At 34.8% G+C, this 13,155-nt stretch overlaps 1 protein-coding gene across 1 annotated transcript; it reads right to left on the bottom strand.

The window, feature by feature from the left end:
* Positions 1-4,897: 4,897 nt before the first annotated feature.
* Positions 4,898-8,793, bottom strand: LOC133326263 (ornithine decarboxylase 1-like). The gene is made up of 7 exons (XM_061534946.1): positions 8,619-8,793; positions 8,304-8,553; positions 8,128-8,249; positions 7,911-8,086; positions 7,597-7,842; positions 5,147-5,215; positions 4,898-5,062 (listed from the first exon to the last, which is right to left on the bottom strand). Exons 1-7 carry the CDS (start codon positions 8,791-8,793, stop codon positions 4,898-4,900), a joined length of 1,203 nt encoding a protein of 400 aa, XP_061390930.1.
* Positions 8,794-13,155: the final 4,362 nt, after the last annotated feature.

Genomic DNA, 13,155 nt, shown 5'->3' with positions numbered 1-13,155 from the left:
TGTTACCGGAAGATGATTTCTGAATTATAAAAGCAGGAAAAAGGGGTGAAATAACTTATTCTGATGCTCGATGTTGATTATTTCACATATAACTTGTTATGAAAGTACTCGACTCCGTTATTGACAGAACTTCAAGGGACAATAAGGACAATACTTAGATTTTTAGAAAATTATCGGTTAATATGATCGTCTCGCTCTACCGCCACAGATATGTTAGGAATATAACAATATTTAACAGTGGGTAGGATGATCGGTTAAAATAGCATGTTTCAAATCAGGGGGGTGTATGTGTTTAAATCGGGAAAACGTAACACGGAAAATTTTTCAGTGTATGAATGAAAACTAACTCAAGTGTATTACTTACAGCTCAGAGCTTAATTGGCCATGGAAAATCAGACAATTTTTCCCGAAAGTCCACAATTACAAAGAGGGCCTTACTCTCTCTCTCTCTCTTTAATAGATAGTGGAAGCAAATAAGAAACGGAAGAAGAAGGACTAATGTGGGTGGTTGGTTACTCCTTTGAATAAACTATATAAACAAACTATACTGACAACAATATATACGGGAGATATATATTTCACAAATTTCAATAGTGTTTTGCATTGATTTAAAATTTAATTTTAATTTAAACTGGATTAGAATTTCAACACGAACATCGATTATACGATATGCAAGAATGTATTTAAACATATTTAACCAGTAAGGAAAGTAGTAAAGTCGGACGGGACCGACTATATGATACCCTTCACCACTATGGGTATATAAAATATGTGATATTTATCTAAATGTGAATCGACTTAGACCAATCGACTTCAAACAAATATCAATTGGTCATCCGTTGGGCTATGTCTGTACTTCTAGAAAACGCAACTACGTAATTCTATGCTCAATTTTGTACGTTGTGCAAAATTTTATGTCAATCTGACTAACATGAAGAGTTTGATGTGCAATTTAGTTAAAATCGGGCGAAAATATATATGGAAGATATATCCAAATATGAACCAATTTCAACGAAACTTGTCGCAGGTTAGGTTATACAAAATTCAGTACGTTTTGTTCCTATCAGCCATATATTGGATCCTTGGTACGTCAATTACTTGAAATCAATCTATAATATAAGGGAGCTATATCTAAATCTAGACCGATTTTATCGAAACTTGGCAGACATCACTTTAAGCTCAATTCAGTACGTTATGCCAAATTTCGTGCTAATCGAAGGATATATAGGGGCTTTGGTACATCATTTACCTTAAATCGGACGAAACTATATATGGGAGCTATATCTAAATCTGGACCGGTTTTCACGAAACATGACAGACATCACTCTACGCTCAATTCAATACGTTATGCCAAATTTCGTGCAAATCGAAAGATATATAGGAGCTTTGGTGCACCATTTACCTAAAATCGGACGAAACTATATATGGGAGCTATATCTAAATCTGAACCGATTTTCACGAAACTTGGCAGACATCATTCTAGGCTCAATTCAACACGTTATGCCAAATTTCGTGCAAATCGAAAGATATATAGGGACTTTGGTGCACCATTTACATGAAATCGGACGAAACTATATATGGGAGCTATATCTAAATCTGTACCGATTTTCACGAAACTTGGCAGACATCACTCTACGCTCAATTCAATACGTTATGCCAAATTTCGTGCAAATCGACAGATATATAGGGACTTTGGTGCACCATTTACCTTAAATCGGACGAAACTATATATGGGAGCTATATCTAAATCTGAACCGATTTTCACGAAAAATGACAGACATCACTCTACGCTCATTTCAATACGTTATGCCAAATTTCGTGCAAATCGAAAAATATATAGGGTCTTTAGTGCACCATTTACCTAAAATCGGACGAAACTATATATGGGAGCTTTATCTAAATCTGAACCGATTTTCACGAAAAATGACAGACACCACTCTACGCTCATTTCAATACGTTATGCCAAATTTCGTGCCAATCGAAGGATATATAGGGACTTTGGTGCACCATTTACATGAAATCGGACGAAACTATATATTTGAGCTATATCTAAATCTGGACCGATTTTCACGAAACATGACAGACATCACTCTATGCTCAATTCAATACGTTATGCCAAATTTCGTGCAAATCGAAAGACATATGGGGACTTGTGGTGAAGGGTATAAAAATTTATTTTAAGCTTATACGGAAATATTGCCCAGAATCGATACTAGAGCAGTGCCTTGTCAGGGTATTTGCTATTTGTTTTCCACAAGTGTGGGCAAAATGCAATTTGTCGAAACTGATTGCTTTTAGTAAATGGGGCCATGATTCGTCATCAATTATGGTCGCAATGCGGTCCATTGAGTACCATGGATGTAGTAAATTACCCTGTTTTTGAGAAAAATTGAGTAAATTTTTGCCTGGCCAGTTCCCGCTCTAGATTCTTACGAAAAAGATTTTATTTTATCCGGAACGTAAGAAAGCTTACTGATCGCGGGTACCCATATGAATCAAATGACAGATATACAAATTTCGGCGGAAAAAATAGGTTTTTTATAAGTTTGATCGCACAAAATTTCTACTTTCGGATGAGTATTACCCATTTTTACATTAAAGTAATAAACTTCAGAGGTCAATATCATGAAAAGTGTCCACCGACAGATCAATAAATCCAAAACTATTCAATTTTTCTCACGTTCTTTAATAATTCGGGAGCTATAAAGGGGTGAACCTCGACTTCAGCTATGTTAAAAAATTGCCCATATATTTATATTTGGGATTCTCATTGAGTAGAAATTTCCCTACCAAAAATTATCAATATTGGCCAAAGTAATGGTCAATTTCCATGTAATGGAAATTCCCAGGTATGCGATATTTTGGTCATGTTTTTCAAACGAATTTGCTTTAAGGGACCAACCCCCCCCCCCCCCATTCTCGATTTTAATTTTTCAAGATTTTCAATGGGCTGGTAAATGAATACAAATGCTTGTTAAGGTTTGTAACTTTGCACATATATAATTGAAGATTTAAAAGAGAAGAAAAATAATTTACAAAAAAATTTTGTTATTGTTTTGTTGTTGTTTTTTGTAATTAAAGAAAAGTCCTTATTTTTGATGGCGGGCATGATAACTCCTCACTGGAACATCGGAATCCGAAAATTCCAACGGTGTTAGTTAAGAGTAGGATTATTGACTTCGCTCTAAAATTAACAAAATGGTGGACCTTTGAAAAAATAGTTTGGAAAATCGCCGATTTTTTTACCAAAAACCAAGTTATAAAATAAGGAAGATCTTCACCGATTGGCTTTATCCTAGTTCATACGAGAGCTATACACTCCCAGAGAAACGTTACAAAATTTGGAACCGATTCGCAAAAAAATGTTTAGAGAAAAACGCGTTTAAAGTTTGAGAAGCCCTTCAGCCGTCACTTGATGCTGACACAATAAATCGGCTATATCTTCAAGAGTTTTTGAGGTTTTCACTTGAAATTTTGTAGAGACATTCTTTAATCAGTGTAGATTCGAATTATATCAACAAAAATTTTGACCCCGAGAATGGGGGGACCCCTTAATTAGTTTTTTCCGTTCTCATTGGCTTCCAACCTAAAATTATCAATATGGGTTTACGTTTTGGTATAGCTCCCACATAACGGTACCGACTCATTTTCGGTATTTTGAAAGTTTTAGCCCCATTTTTCCATTGTAGTGGTTGTAATTTGACATTCCGGGATAAAGCCACAGAAAATTGTCTATATTGGTCCATTTTGGTAATTGTTATGGATTTATCAGCTCTTTCCCAATGAATTTTCGAAATAGGTTCCTGTGTTGACATAGCCTCAATATAAATATTTCTAGATTACTTTACATGTTGTATAGAAAACACTTAAAGATCCCAGCCAAAATTTTTTTGCCTATAGAATGATCGAAAATTCTTCTGAAGTCTCTACTATTTAATAAAACTCTTCCAAATGTATATTTTCTGTAGAAGACCTCCTAAGCGAATTATGTCTTCAAAATGAGATATTCTCTGTCTCAAGAATTATCTGCATTTATATATATATATATATATAAACCAGATTTTATATTGATCTTCCATCTATAGAAACCCTTCCACGATTTTCATGTAGAGCGAAAACACATATTTTTAAACAATGTTCGATATCAGTCAGTGTCTTGACAAGGTCCAGCACCATTTTATTATTAAGGTTTTTAGCCCACACTCAAATATCCCGTTTAATTTTCGATATGTCGAATTTACTACCCCAGTTTTACACCCAGTTTTGGAACTCAATGCAATAACATAATCCACATATAAAAGTCCCGACCGATTTAAGAAATGTGGAATGCACACCTTGACCCGGCCGAACTTAATGACGTGTTTACTTGATTTATTTAATATTCACTTTATAATTTCGATTATAAATTGAAACTGGTTTTTATTACCAAATATATAACTTGTTTCCTTTTACGTCTTTAAAACACTATTAACTTCAATTGATTTTAACAAAAGTTTTAAATTGAAAATTATATTGGAATTGGTGGCACAACTGTGATAAGTAAACTGAGGTTATAATTGTCATTGATCGAAAACGCCCATATTTATATTAATCTGATTGGGAGATGTGCAATTATCATATCATATTGTAAATATAGCCTATCAGTTCCGCAATGCACACATATATTTAAATATAGATAAATATTTCAAATATTTTTGAACTAATCATCTTTTTTTGTTTTGAATAAATTATAGACACAAAGATGTGGGTTATTTTTAATTCAACTCTTTTTTGCAGTTTTTTTCTTTAAACTACACCATCATTCAGTGGAATCAATTGTTGACAGATTGATAATGGGATTCGGTAAATAAAAAAAATGAAAAAACAATTTTTTTATAAATAAATTATAAAGCCTAAATTAATCCTCTAAATTATTATCAGTTGTTGCTTTGTCGAAGTAAACAATATTTGATGGACCGAAACCATTAAAACGTGTCGCCAGTGGTATACTGTAAGCGCCCATATTGGGGAAAATCAGAAAATCTTCACACTTCAAATCGGGCAGTTGGAGATTTTCACCAACCTTAAAATGAAAGTTGAAAATATAAATTAAAAAAAAAAAATATATATATATATAATAAAAGATCAGAAAAATATACAGTCTTACCTTATCGTAGGCATCACATGTAGGACCCCATATTGTTGTTTTGAATGTGGGTGCTGCATCATCGTCATCCTAGAAAGATTATTAAATTAGTAAAGGAAAGGATCAAACACGGACGGGTGTGATCCCATTCGAAGGTAGCAATTTTTGCTATAGAAATAAAAAAAAGGATTCAAGTATTATTATATTTAAATTTTTTCTATTATAAAAATCGCCTCTATTATAAAAATCGCCCAATCTGCGGTGGATTTTTTTCTATAGCAAAAAATCGCCTCAGACCCCAGTCTGAGCTAGACCTTTTTCAATAGAAACCAGTAAGGAAAGTAGTAAAGTCGGACTGGGACGACTATATGATACCCTTCACCACTTTGGGTATATTTTACATATGTATGCTAACAGGCGTCGCGTTGAGATCTATATGGGAGCTATTTCTAAATCTGAACCGATTTTTACGAAACTTTGCACACATTATTCAATACTTAATTTAGTACGCTGTGCCAAATTTCGTGCAAATCGACAGATATATAGGGAAATTGGTATACAATTAACCTTAAATCGAACGAAGATATATATGGGAGCTATATCTAAATCTGAACCGATTTTCACGAAACTTAACACACATCATTCTAGACCTTATTACTTACGCTATGCCAAATTTAGTGCAAATCGAAAGATATATGGGGTCTTTGATGCACCAATTACCTTAAATTGGACGAAGATATATAGGAGCTATAGCTAAATCTGAACCGATTTTCACGAAACTTTGCACATATCATTCTATACTTAATTAAGTAAGCTATGCCAAATTTCGATCAAATCGAAAGATATATAGAGATTTTGGTACACAATTTACCTTAAATCGCACGAAGCTATATATGGGAGCTATATCTAAATCTGAACCGATTTTCACCAAACTTAACACACATCATTCTAGATTTAATTATTACGCTGTGCCAAATTTCGTGCAAATCGAAAGATATATAGGGACTTTAGTGGACTATTTATCTAAAATCTGAACCGGGCGAGCCTATATATGTGACCTGTACTTTGTTTACAATTTAACATCGACTGCATAGAAAGTGATTCTATGCATATTCTCAAAAGGAACCATGGGTCTATCTCGATTATTTTTGCCTGTTACAAACATATGCACAAAGACATAATACCCTGTACCACAGTGTGGTGAAGGGTATAAAAATCGCCAGTCTGTTTCTATATAAAAAAATTCATCTAAGCTGGACTTTTTGCTATAGAAGCGGAGAGCGGAGCAGTATAGTTGGACGTGGCCGACCGTATGATACCCTACACAACTTTCACGAAACTATAACTTTCTGTGGTTCTATATTCTGAGCTTGGGCAATATTTCGCGAAATTTTCACCCTCTTGACCGACTAGAGGTCAACAAATATTCAGTACAGCCCTTCCAATCACTTGTCCAGATTCCCTTCTCCGTGGGTTGTGTTGAGATGTTCGGCTTTCAATTTTGGCCTATAGATCGACTCGAAAAAACACCAAAAAATAATTTTTCGGTCCACTTCATCCCAAAATTATTATCTGATCATCACCGAAAATTATAGGCGTTGTCGGTGACCATAACTTGAACCACATTCTAGTGTGGTAATGGATTACTGAATAATATATTAATACGTAAGCACCTGTGAATATTTATGTATAAGTCCCGCAGCCGAGTACATACGACAATATAATTGTTATCAATTTAAAGGTCAACCACTCCTCTTGAATATACTATCAACTTCTCGTTTCTAGGACCTTCAGGTGCAAATATATACCCCATAGAATACTAATTTTGTAATTTTTCACACAAAAGCCAGGGTCCATTTGACCCGCTAAATATTGACCGATATTTATCAAAGCAGGCATACTTATTCTTTGTCCCGATCCCCTTCTCTATGCAAAAATTCGCGGTGTTTGGGTCATAATTGCGGCCTCTGGAGCGACCAGAAAAACCGACAAAAATAAAATTTTTGGTCCATTTCATCCCCTAAATATTAACCGATCTATTCCAAAAACAATAGGGGTCTTCATTGGCCAGAACCCATCCTGCATGCAAAATTTCGTGAAGATTGGTCCATAACTGTGCCCTGTATCGTGTTTTCAAATTATAATGGACAAACGGACGGACGGACACACATGTCTAGATCGACTCAGCTAGTCGAGATATGATGATCGGTATACTTAAAGGTGGGTCTAGGACCAATATTTCGCAGCGTTACAAACTTTTGGGGCTACACAAAGCTATAATACACTGACAACATAGTTGTGCAGGGTATAAATTTGGTCTTTTTTTAAAAAAAAAAAAAAAAAAAAAAAAAAAAGTTTTCAAAAGGTGGCTGGAAAAAGACTTTTTATATAAAGAGAAAATATTATAAAAACATTTTGGAAGCGAACATCCTTCCAAAATTCCAGTCTGAGGTCGATTTTTTTATACTTACCAATAAATGCCGCACTACAACCTGATAATGTTCAACAACAACATTGGCGAAGGACACAAAGACTCCATCGTTTATGTAGTAATGTTTGGTCCGACTTCCATCCGCCAGTTTTGTTTCACGCTTGGAATGTATTTTACATATCAGTGTATAAGCGGATTCTACAAAATATCTACCCGGTTCAGCAATAACGCGTATGTTACCCTCGGGAAAATTACGCTCTACTGAGCAGCGTATTATTTTCGACATCTGAATAAGATAAGGAAAGATTAATTTTCACAAAAATTACAAATCTAACGAAGACAATGGATTTCAACCTCTTTAAACTTCTGAAAATCACTGCCCGGAAATCCACCACCAATATCCAAGATGTTCATATTAAAACCCAGTGTTTTGCCAAAATCGAAGAGATGTCTTGCCTCAGTTATGGCTCGATCATAGGCTGGCAGTTCATTGCAACCGGTACCCACATGGAAACTAATACCAATTACCTAGTAAAGAAAATGAATTTGAATTGAATTAATAAGTGAATTGTGGATCTGGATTTCTTGGCCAATAGCATAATGGCCGGTGCCTCGGTCTTGGCATTGCATCCAAATTTTTCCCCAAACGACAATTTTACATCGGTGGCATCACAACGTATCCGCAATATCAATCTATTGTAATGATTATAATTATTTTTTATTATTTAAAAATAATTCTTCACCTACTTGGACTCCGGGAAATGTTGATGTATTTTCAAAATTTCAAATTCCGAATCTACGGTACTCGTCATAACACCATTCTCTTTGGCATATGCCAAATGTGTCAAAGGTTTACAGGGCATGGCAAATATAATACATTGCGGTTCAACATTTTCAGCAAGTACCAATTTAATTTCACCCTTTGAGGCACAATCAAAGTTGGCGCCCAACTGTGCAAAGGTTTTGATGACCATGGGATCATCATTGCATTTGACAGCTAAAATGAAGTACACAATTGAAAAACATGAAATTAAATATTAAAAATTAATTTAAAATCCATACCATAGTGTGGTTTGATGCCCGGCATCAGCTGATTCCAAATTTCATATTTCTGACGAAGATCATTTATATCGCAGACAAACAATGCCTCATCAGATTGCTGCAATCTTTGCTTTTCGATTACTTGCCTGAAGTTAATTTCATTTTTATAAAATTCTATTCCATTGCCTTTTATCATTTTCGTGTATTTTTGTGGACAAAATAATAAATTGAAAAATTTCGCCAACCTTTACGTCCGAACAAACTGATTTAATTATTTCCACTTGGTTGAAAGTGATAACCATCCAGCCTAAGCAGATACCGTAATAAACATAGTCTTGATTTCAGTAAGATAATATTAAGAATAATTTGTCTATATCATAATGCTTCAAGGGAGGGAGAGAGAGAACAGCGGGAGACTTAATTATTATTTTTACAATGTCTTTATAAGTATTATTGATGTTTGTGATAATGAACAACGCACCAAATATTCTATTAATTATTGTATACACAATAAACCTGATACTTATGAATTTAAAATGCATAATTTATTTATATGACATGAAATATAACAATTGAAAAAGCGTTAAGTTCGGCCGGGCCGAACTTTGGATATCCTCCACCATAGATATACTGACAGGTACTTGAAATAAAAATATTGGGAACATAGCAAAAAGTGTACCTATACCGACATTTTTACAAAGCGATCATGGTTCTAAATATTGGTCCTAGACCCCATGTTTCTTTGGACCAAATTTGTTTCAGAAAATTTTTATTTCATCTCAACTTTGTCCATCTTATAATTTCTTCCAAAACTAGTTCATGTTCGAACATGGGGAATATCGGTCCACCCCTTCTGGCACCTGCTTCATATATACGAATATATATGGGCAATATTGCAAATTTTTTAATATTCCATTTTAAAAAAATCAGCTTTTTATACCCTTCACCACACTGTGGTACAGGGTATTATGTCTTTGTGCATATGTTTGTAACAGGCAAAAGGAAACGAGATAGACACATGGTTCCTTTTGAGAATATGCATAGAATCACTTTCTGAGTCGATTTATGCATGTCCGTCCGTCCGTCTGTCTGTCCATGTTATGATCCGAATTGGATGAAATTTGGCATAGGTTACTTATTCGGCCCAAGGACGAACCCTATTGAAATTGGGAAAAATCGGTTCAGATTTAGATATAGCTCCCATATATATATTTAACCGATTTAATGTAAACGGTCCCTATATATCATTCGATTTGCACGAAATTTGGTATAACGTGCTGAATTAAGCCTAGAGTGATGTATGCCAAGTTTGGAGAAAATCGGTCCAGATTTAGATATAGCTCCCATATATAGTTTCGTCCGATTTCATGTAAATGGTGCCCCAAAGTCCCTATATATCTTTCGATTTGCACGAAATTTGGTACAGCCTAATCATTTAGGTCTAGAATGATGTCTGCCAAGTTTCGTGAAAATAGGTCCAGATTTAGATATAGCTCTCATATATAGTTTCGTCCGATTTCATATAAATGCACGAAATTTGGCATAACGTACTGAATTAAGCCTAGAGTGATGTCTGCCAAGTCTGGAGAAAATCGGTCCAGATTTAGATATAGCTCCGATATATAGTTTCGTCCGATTTGATGTAAATGGTCCACCAAAGTCGCTAAATATCTTTCGATTTGCACGAATTTTGGCATAACGTACTGAATTGAGTCTAGAATGATGTCTGCCAAGTTTCGTGAAAATAGGTCAAGATTTAGATATAGCTCGCATATATAGTTTCGTCCGATTTCATGTAAATGGTGCACCAAAGTCCCTATATATCCTCCGATTTGCACGAAATTTGGCATAACGTACTTAATTGGGCCTAGAGCGATGTCTGCCTTGTTTCGTGAAAATCGGTCCAGATTTAGATATAGCTCCCTTTTATTATATATTGATTTTAAGTAATTGACGCACCAAGGAACCAATAGGCTGATAGGAACAAAACGTTCTGAAATTACTATAACCTAACCTGTGACATGTTTGTTTGAAATCGCTCAATATTTGGATAGAGCTTCCATATATATTTTCGCCCGATTTCAAGTAAATTGGGCATCAAACTCCTCATGTTAGTCAGATTGACATCAAATTTTGCACAACTTACAAAATTGAGCATAGAATTACGTAGTTGCGCTTTCTAGAAGTGCAGACATAGCCCAACGGATGACCTATTTATATTTGTTTGAAGTCGATTGACATACTTTATGGATAGATCTAGGTAGATTCACATTTAGATAAATATCACATTTTTTTCATCCAGTTTTATGTTATAGTCCTGTTTAATATACCCATAGTTGTGAAGGGTATCATATAGTTGGCCCCGTCCGACTTTACTACTTTCCTTACTGGTTTGTTTTTGTGGCACATCAATGATTTTTTGGTACACATATAGATAAAAATGTTCTGACTCAGCAACCGTTCGCAATCAAATTTTTGGTTGATGCGCGCAAAAGTTATCGAGGTTTTAATTTTGGGCATAAGAAAAAAAATCTTAAAATTACGCTGTTTATTATATTGACCAAAACCATTGATATAGATCTTCCTCCGTAAAATAAGAATATGAATATATTATAATAATCGCGATAAAGTTGCACATCTTCGCGAAATAAAGAGAAAAATAAAAAATATATTACAGATTACATCAATATTTTCATTATATTAATGAAATACACACACCTAGAAATTAATTTAAAAATATCTACATAATCTAAACATCATGATGAATCAAATGATATCAAAATCCCGCAAGTCCGTGTATCGGTTTGTAAATCACAGCGACAACAAAACAAGATATTGAGGAAAAATATTTGTTTTTGGTTCGAAAAAATAATTTCATCATATTTATTTTTTTCATTTTATACAAGAAATTTCAGAAAAAAATGTTTGGGTTATTCTGCTATTTTACCTGAATTTCGCCGAAAATTTTAAATATATAATAACTAGCAAAGTACCCGCTACTTCGTCGTATGCGGAAAGGGAATAAAAAAAATATTTCATATGGAAATCGTGAATACTGTATAATTAGTTGTACTATAGTTCTGAATTCCACATCTATTCCTACATTTAGTATCAAGTTTATTACCATTAAGTACTCTTCATACACATAAGCACTATTTTCCGAAATCGACACTTTAGCAAAAACGTACAGGTTCCACATGTAGTTCCATTTAGATATTTTCGAACACATAAGAACTTTTCGTACTTTTCCAAAAACCCAGCCCAATCTCACGCCTACACACCAACAACCCACGCTCAAAATTTCAAGCTTCTAGCTTTAGCCGTTAAGTCACAGAAAACTGCATATGAAATTAAATTTGAGTACCATTTAGTACCAAATTTGAAGATTCGAGCTCTAAAGGTGCACAAATTAGTTCCATTTAGCACACATTATTTCCAAGAGTACCTACGTCAACCATCCAACAAAACTCCCTGCGTACCCCGATCCTACACCCCCATAATGATTCCAAATTCAAATTTAAGGATTCCAAGTCTATCGGTTCACCCTCAATTCCAATTGTACCAAATTTAGTACACAGTGGTACCAATTTCCAAAACTTCATACAGACCCCAATTCTACATCCCCACAGTGATCCTAAATCCAAGTTTCAGGATTCCAACTCTATCGGTTCGCCCTCAATTCAAATTGTACCAAATTTAGTATAGAAAAGTACGAATTTCCAAAACTTCCTACATACCCCAATCCTACACCTCACAGTGATCCCAAATCCAAGTTTCAGGATTCCAATTCTATCGGTTTACCCACAATTCAAATTGTACCACATTTAGTACACAGTAGTACCAATTTACAAAACTTCCTACAGACTCCAATCCTACACCCCCACAGTGATCCTAAATCCAAGTTTCAGGATTCCAACTCTATCGGTTCACCCACAATTCCAATTGTACCAAATTTAGTACACAGTGGTACCAATTTCCAAAACTTCATACAGACCCCAATTCTACATCCCCACAGTGATCCTAAATCCAAGTTTCAGGATTCCAACTCTATCGGTTCACGCTCAATCCAAATTTTACCACATTTAGTACACAGTAGTACCAATTTCCAAAACTTCATACAGACCCCAATTCTACATCCCCACAGTGATCCTAAATCCAAGTTTCAGGATTCCAATTCTATCGGTTTGCCCACAATTCAAATTGTACCAAATTTAGTATAGAGTAGTACGAATTTCCAAAACTTCCTACATACCCCAATCCTACACCCCACAGTGATCCCAAATCCAAGTTTCAGGATTCCAATTCTATCGGTTTGCCCACAATTCAAATTGTACCACATTTAGTACACAGTAGTACCAATTTACAAAAATTCCTACAGACTCCAATCCTACACCCCCACAGTGATCCTAAATCCAAGTTTCAAGATTCCAACTCTATCGGTTCATTCACAATTCAAATTGTACCACATTTAGTACACAGTAGTGCGAATTTCCAAAACGTCCCACCTAACCCAAACTTTCACTCCCAGAGTGATCCTAAATCCATGATTTTGGATTCC

The sequence above is a fragment of the Musca vetustissima genome, unplaced genomic scaffold (assembly GCF_032173495.1).
Source record: "Musca vetustissima isolate MV318-11 ecotype Yass unplaced genomic scaffold, APGP_CSIRO_Mvet_v1 utg15341, whole genome shotgun sequence".
Taxonomy (NCBI): Eukaryota; Metazoa; Arthropoda; class Insecta; order Diptera; family Muscidae; genus Musca; species Musca vetustissima.
This window is presented reverse-complemented; position numbering and strand designations above follow the sequence as displayed.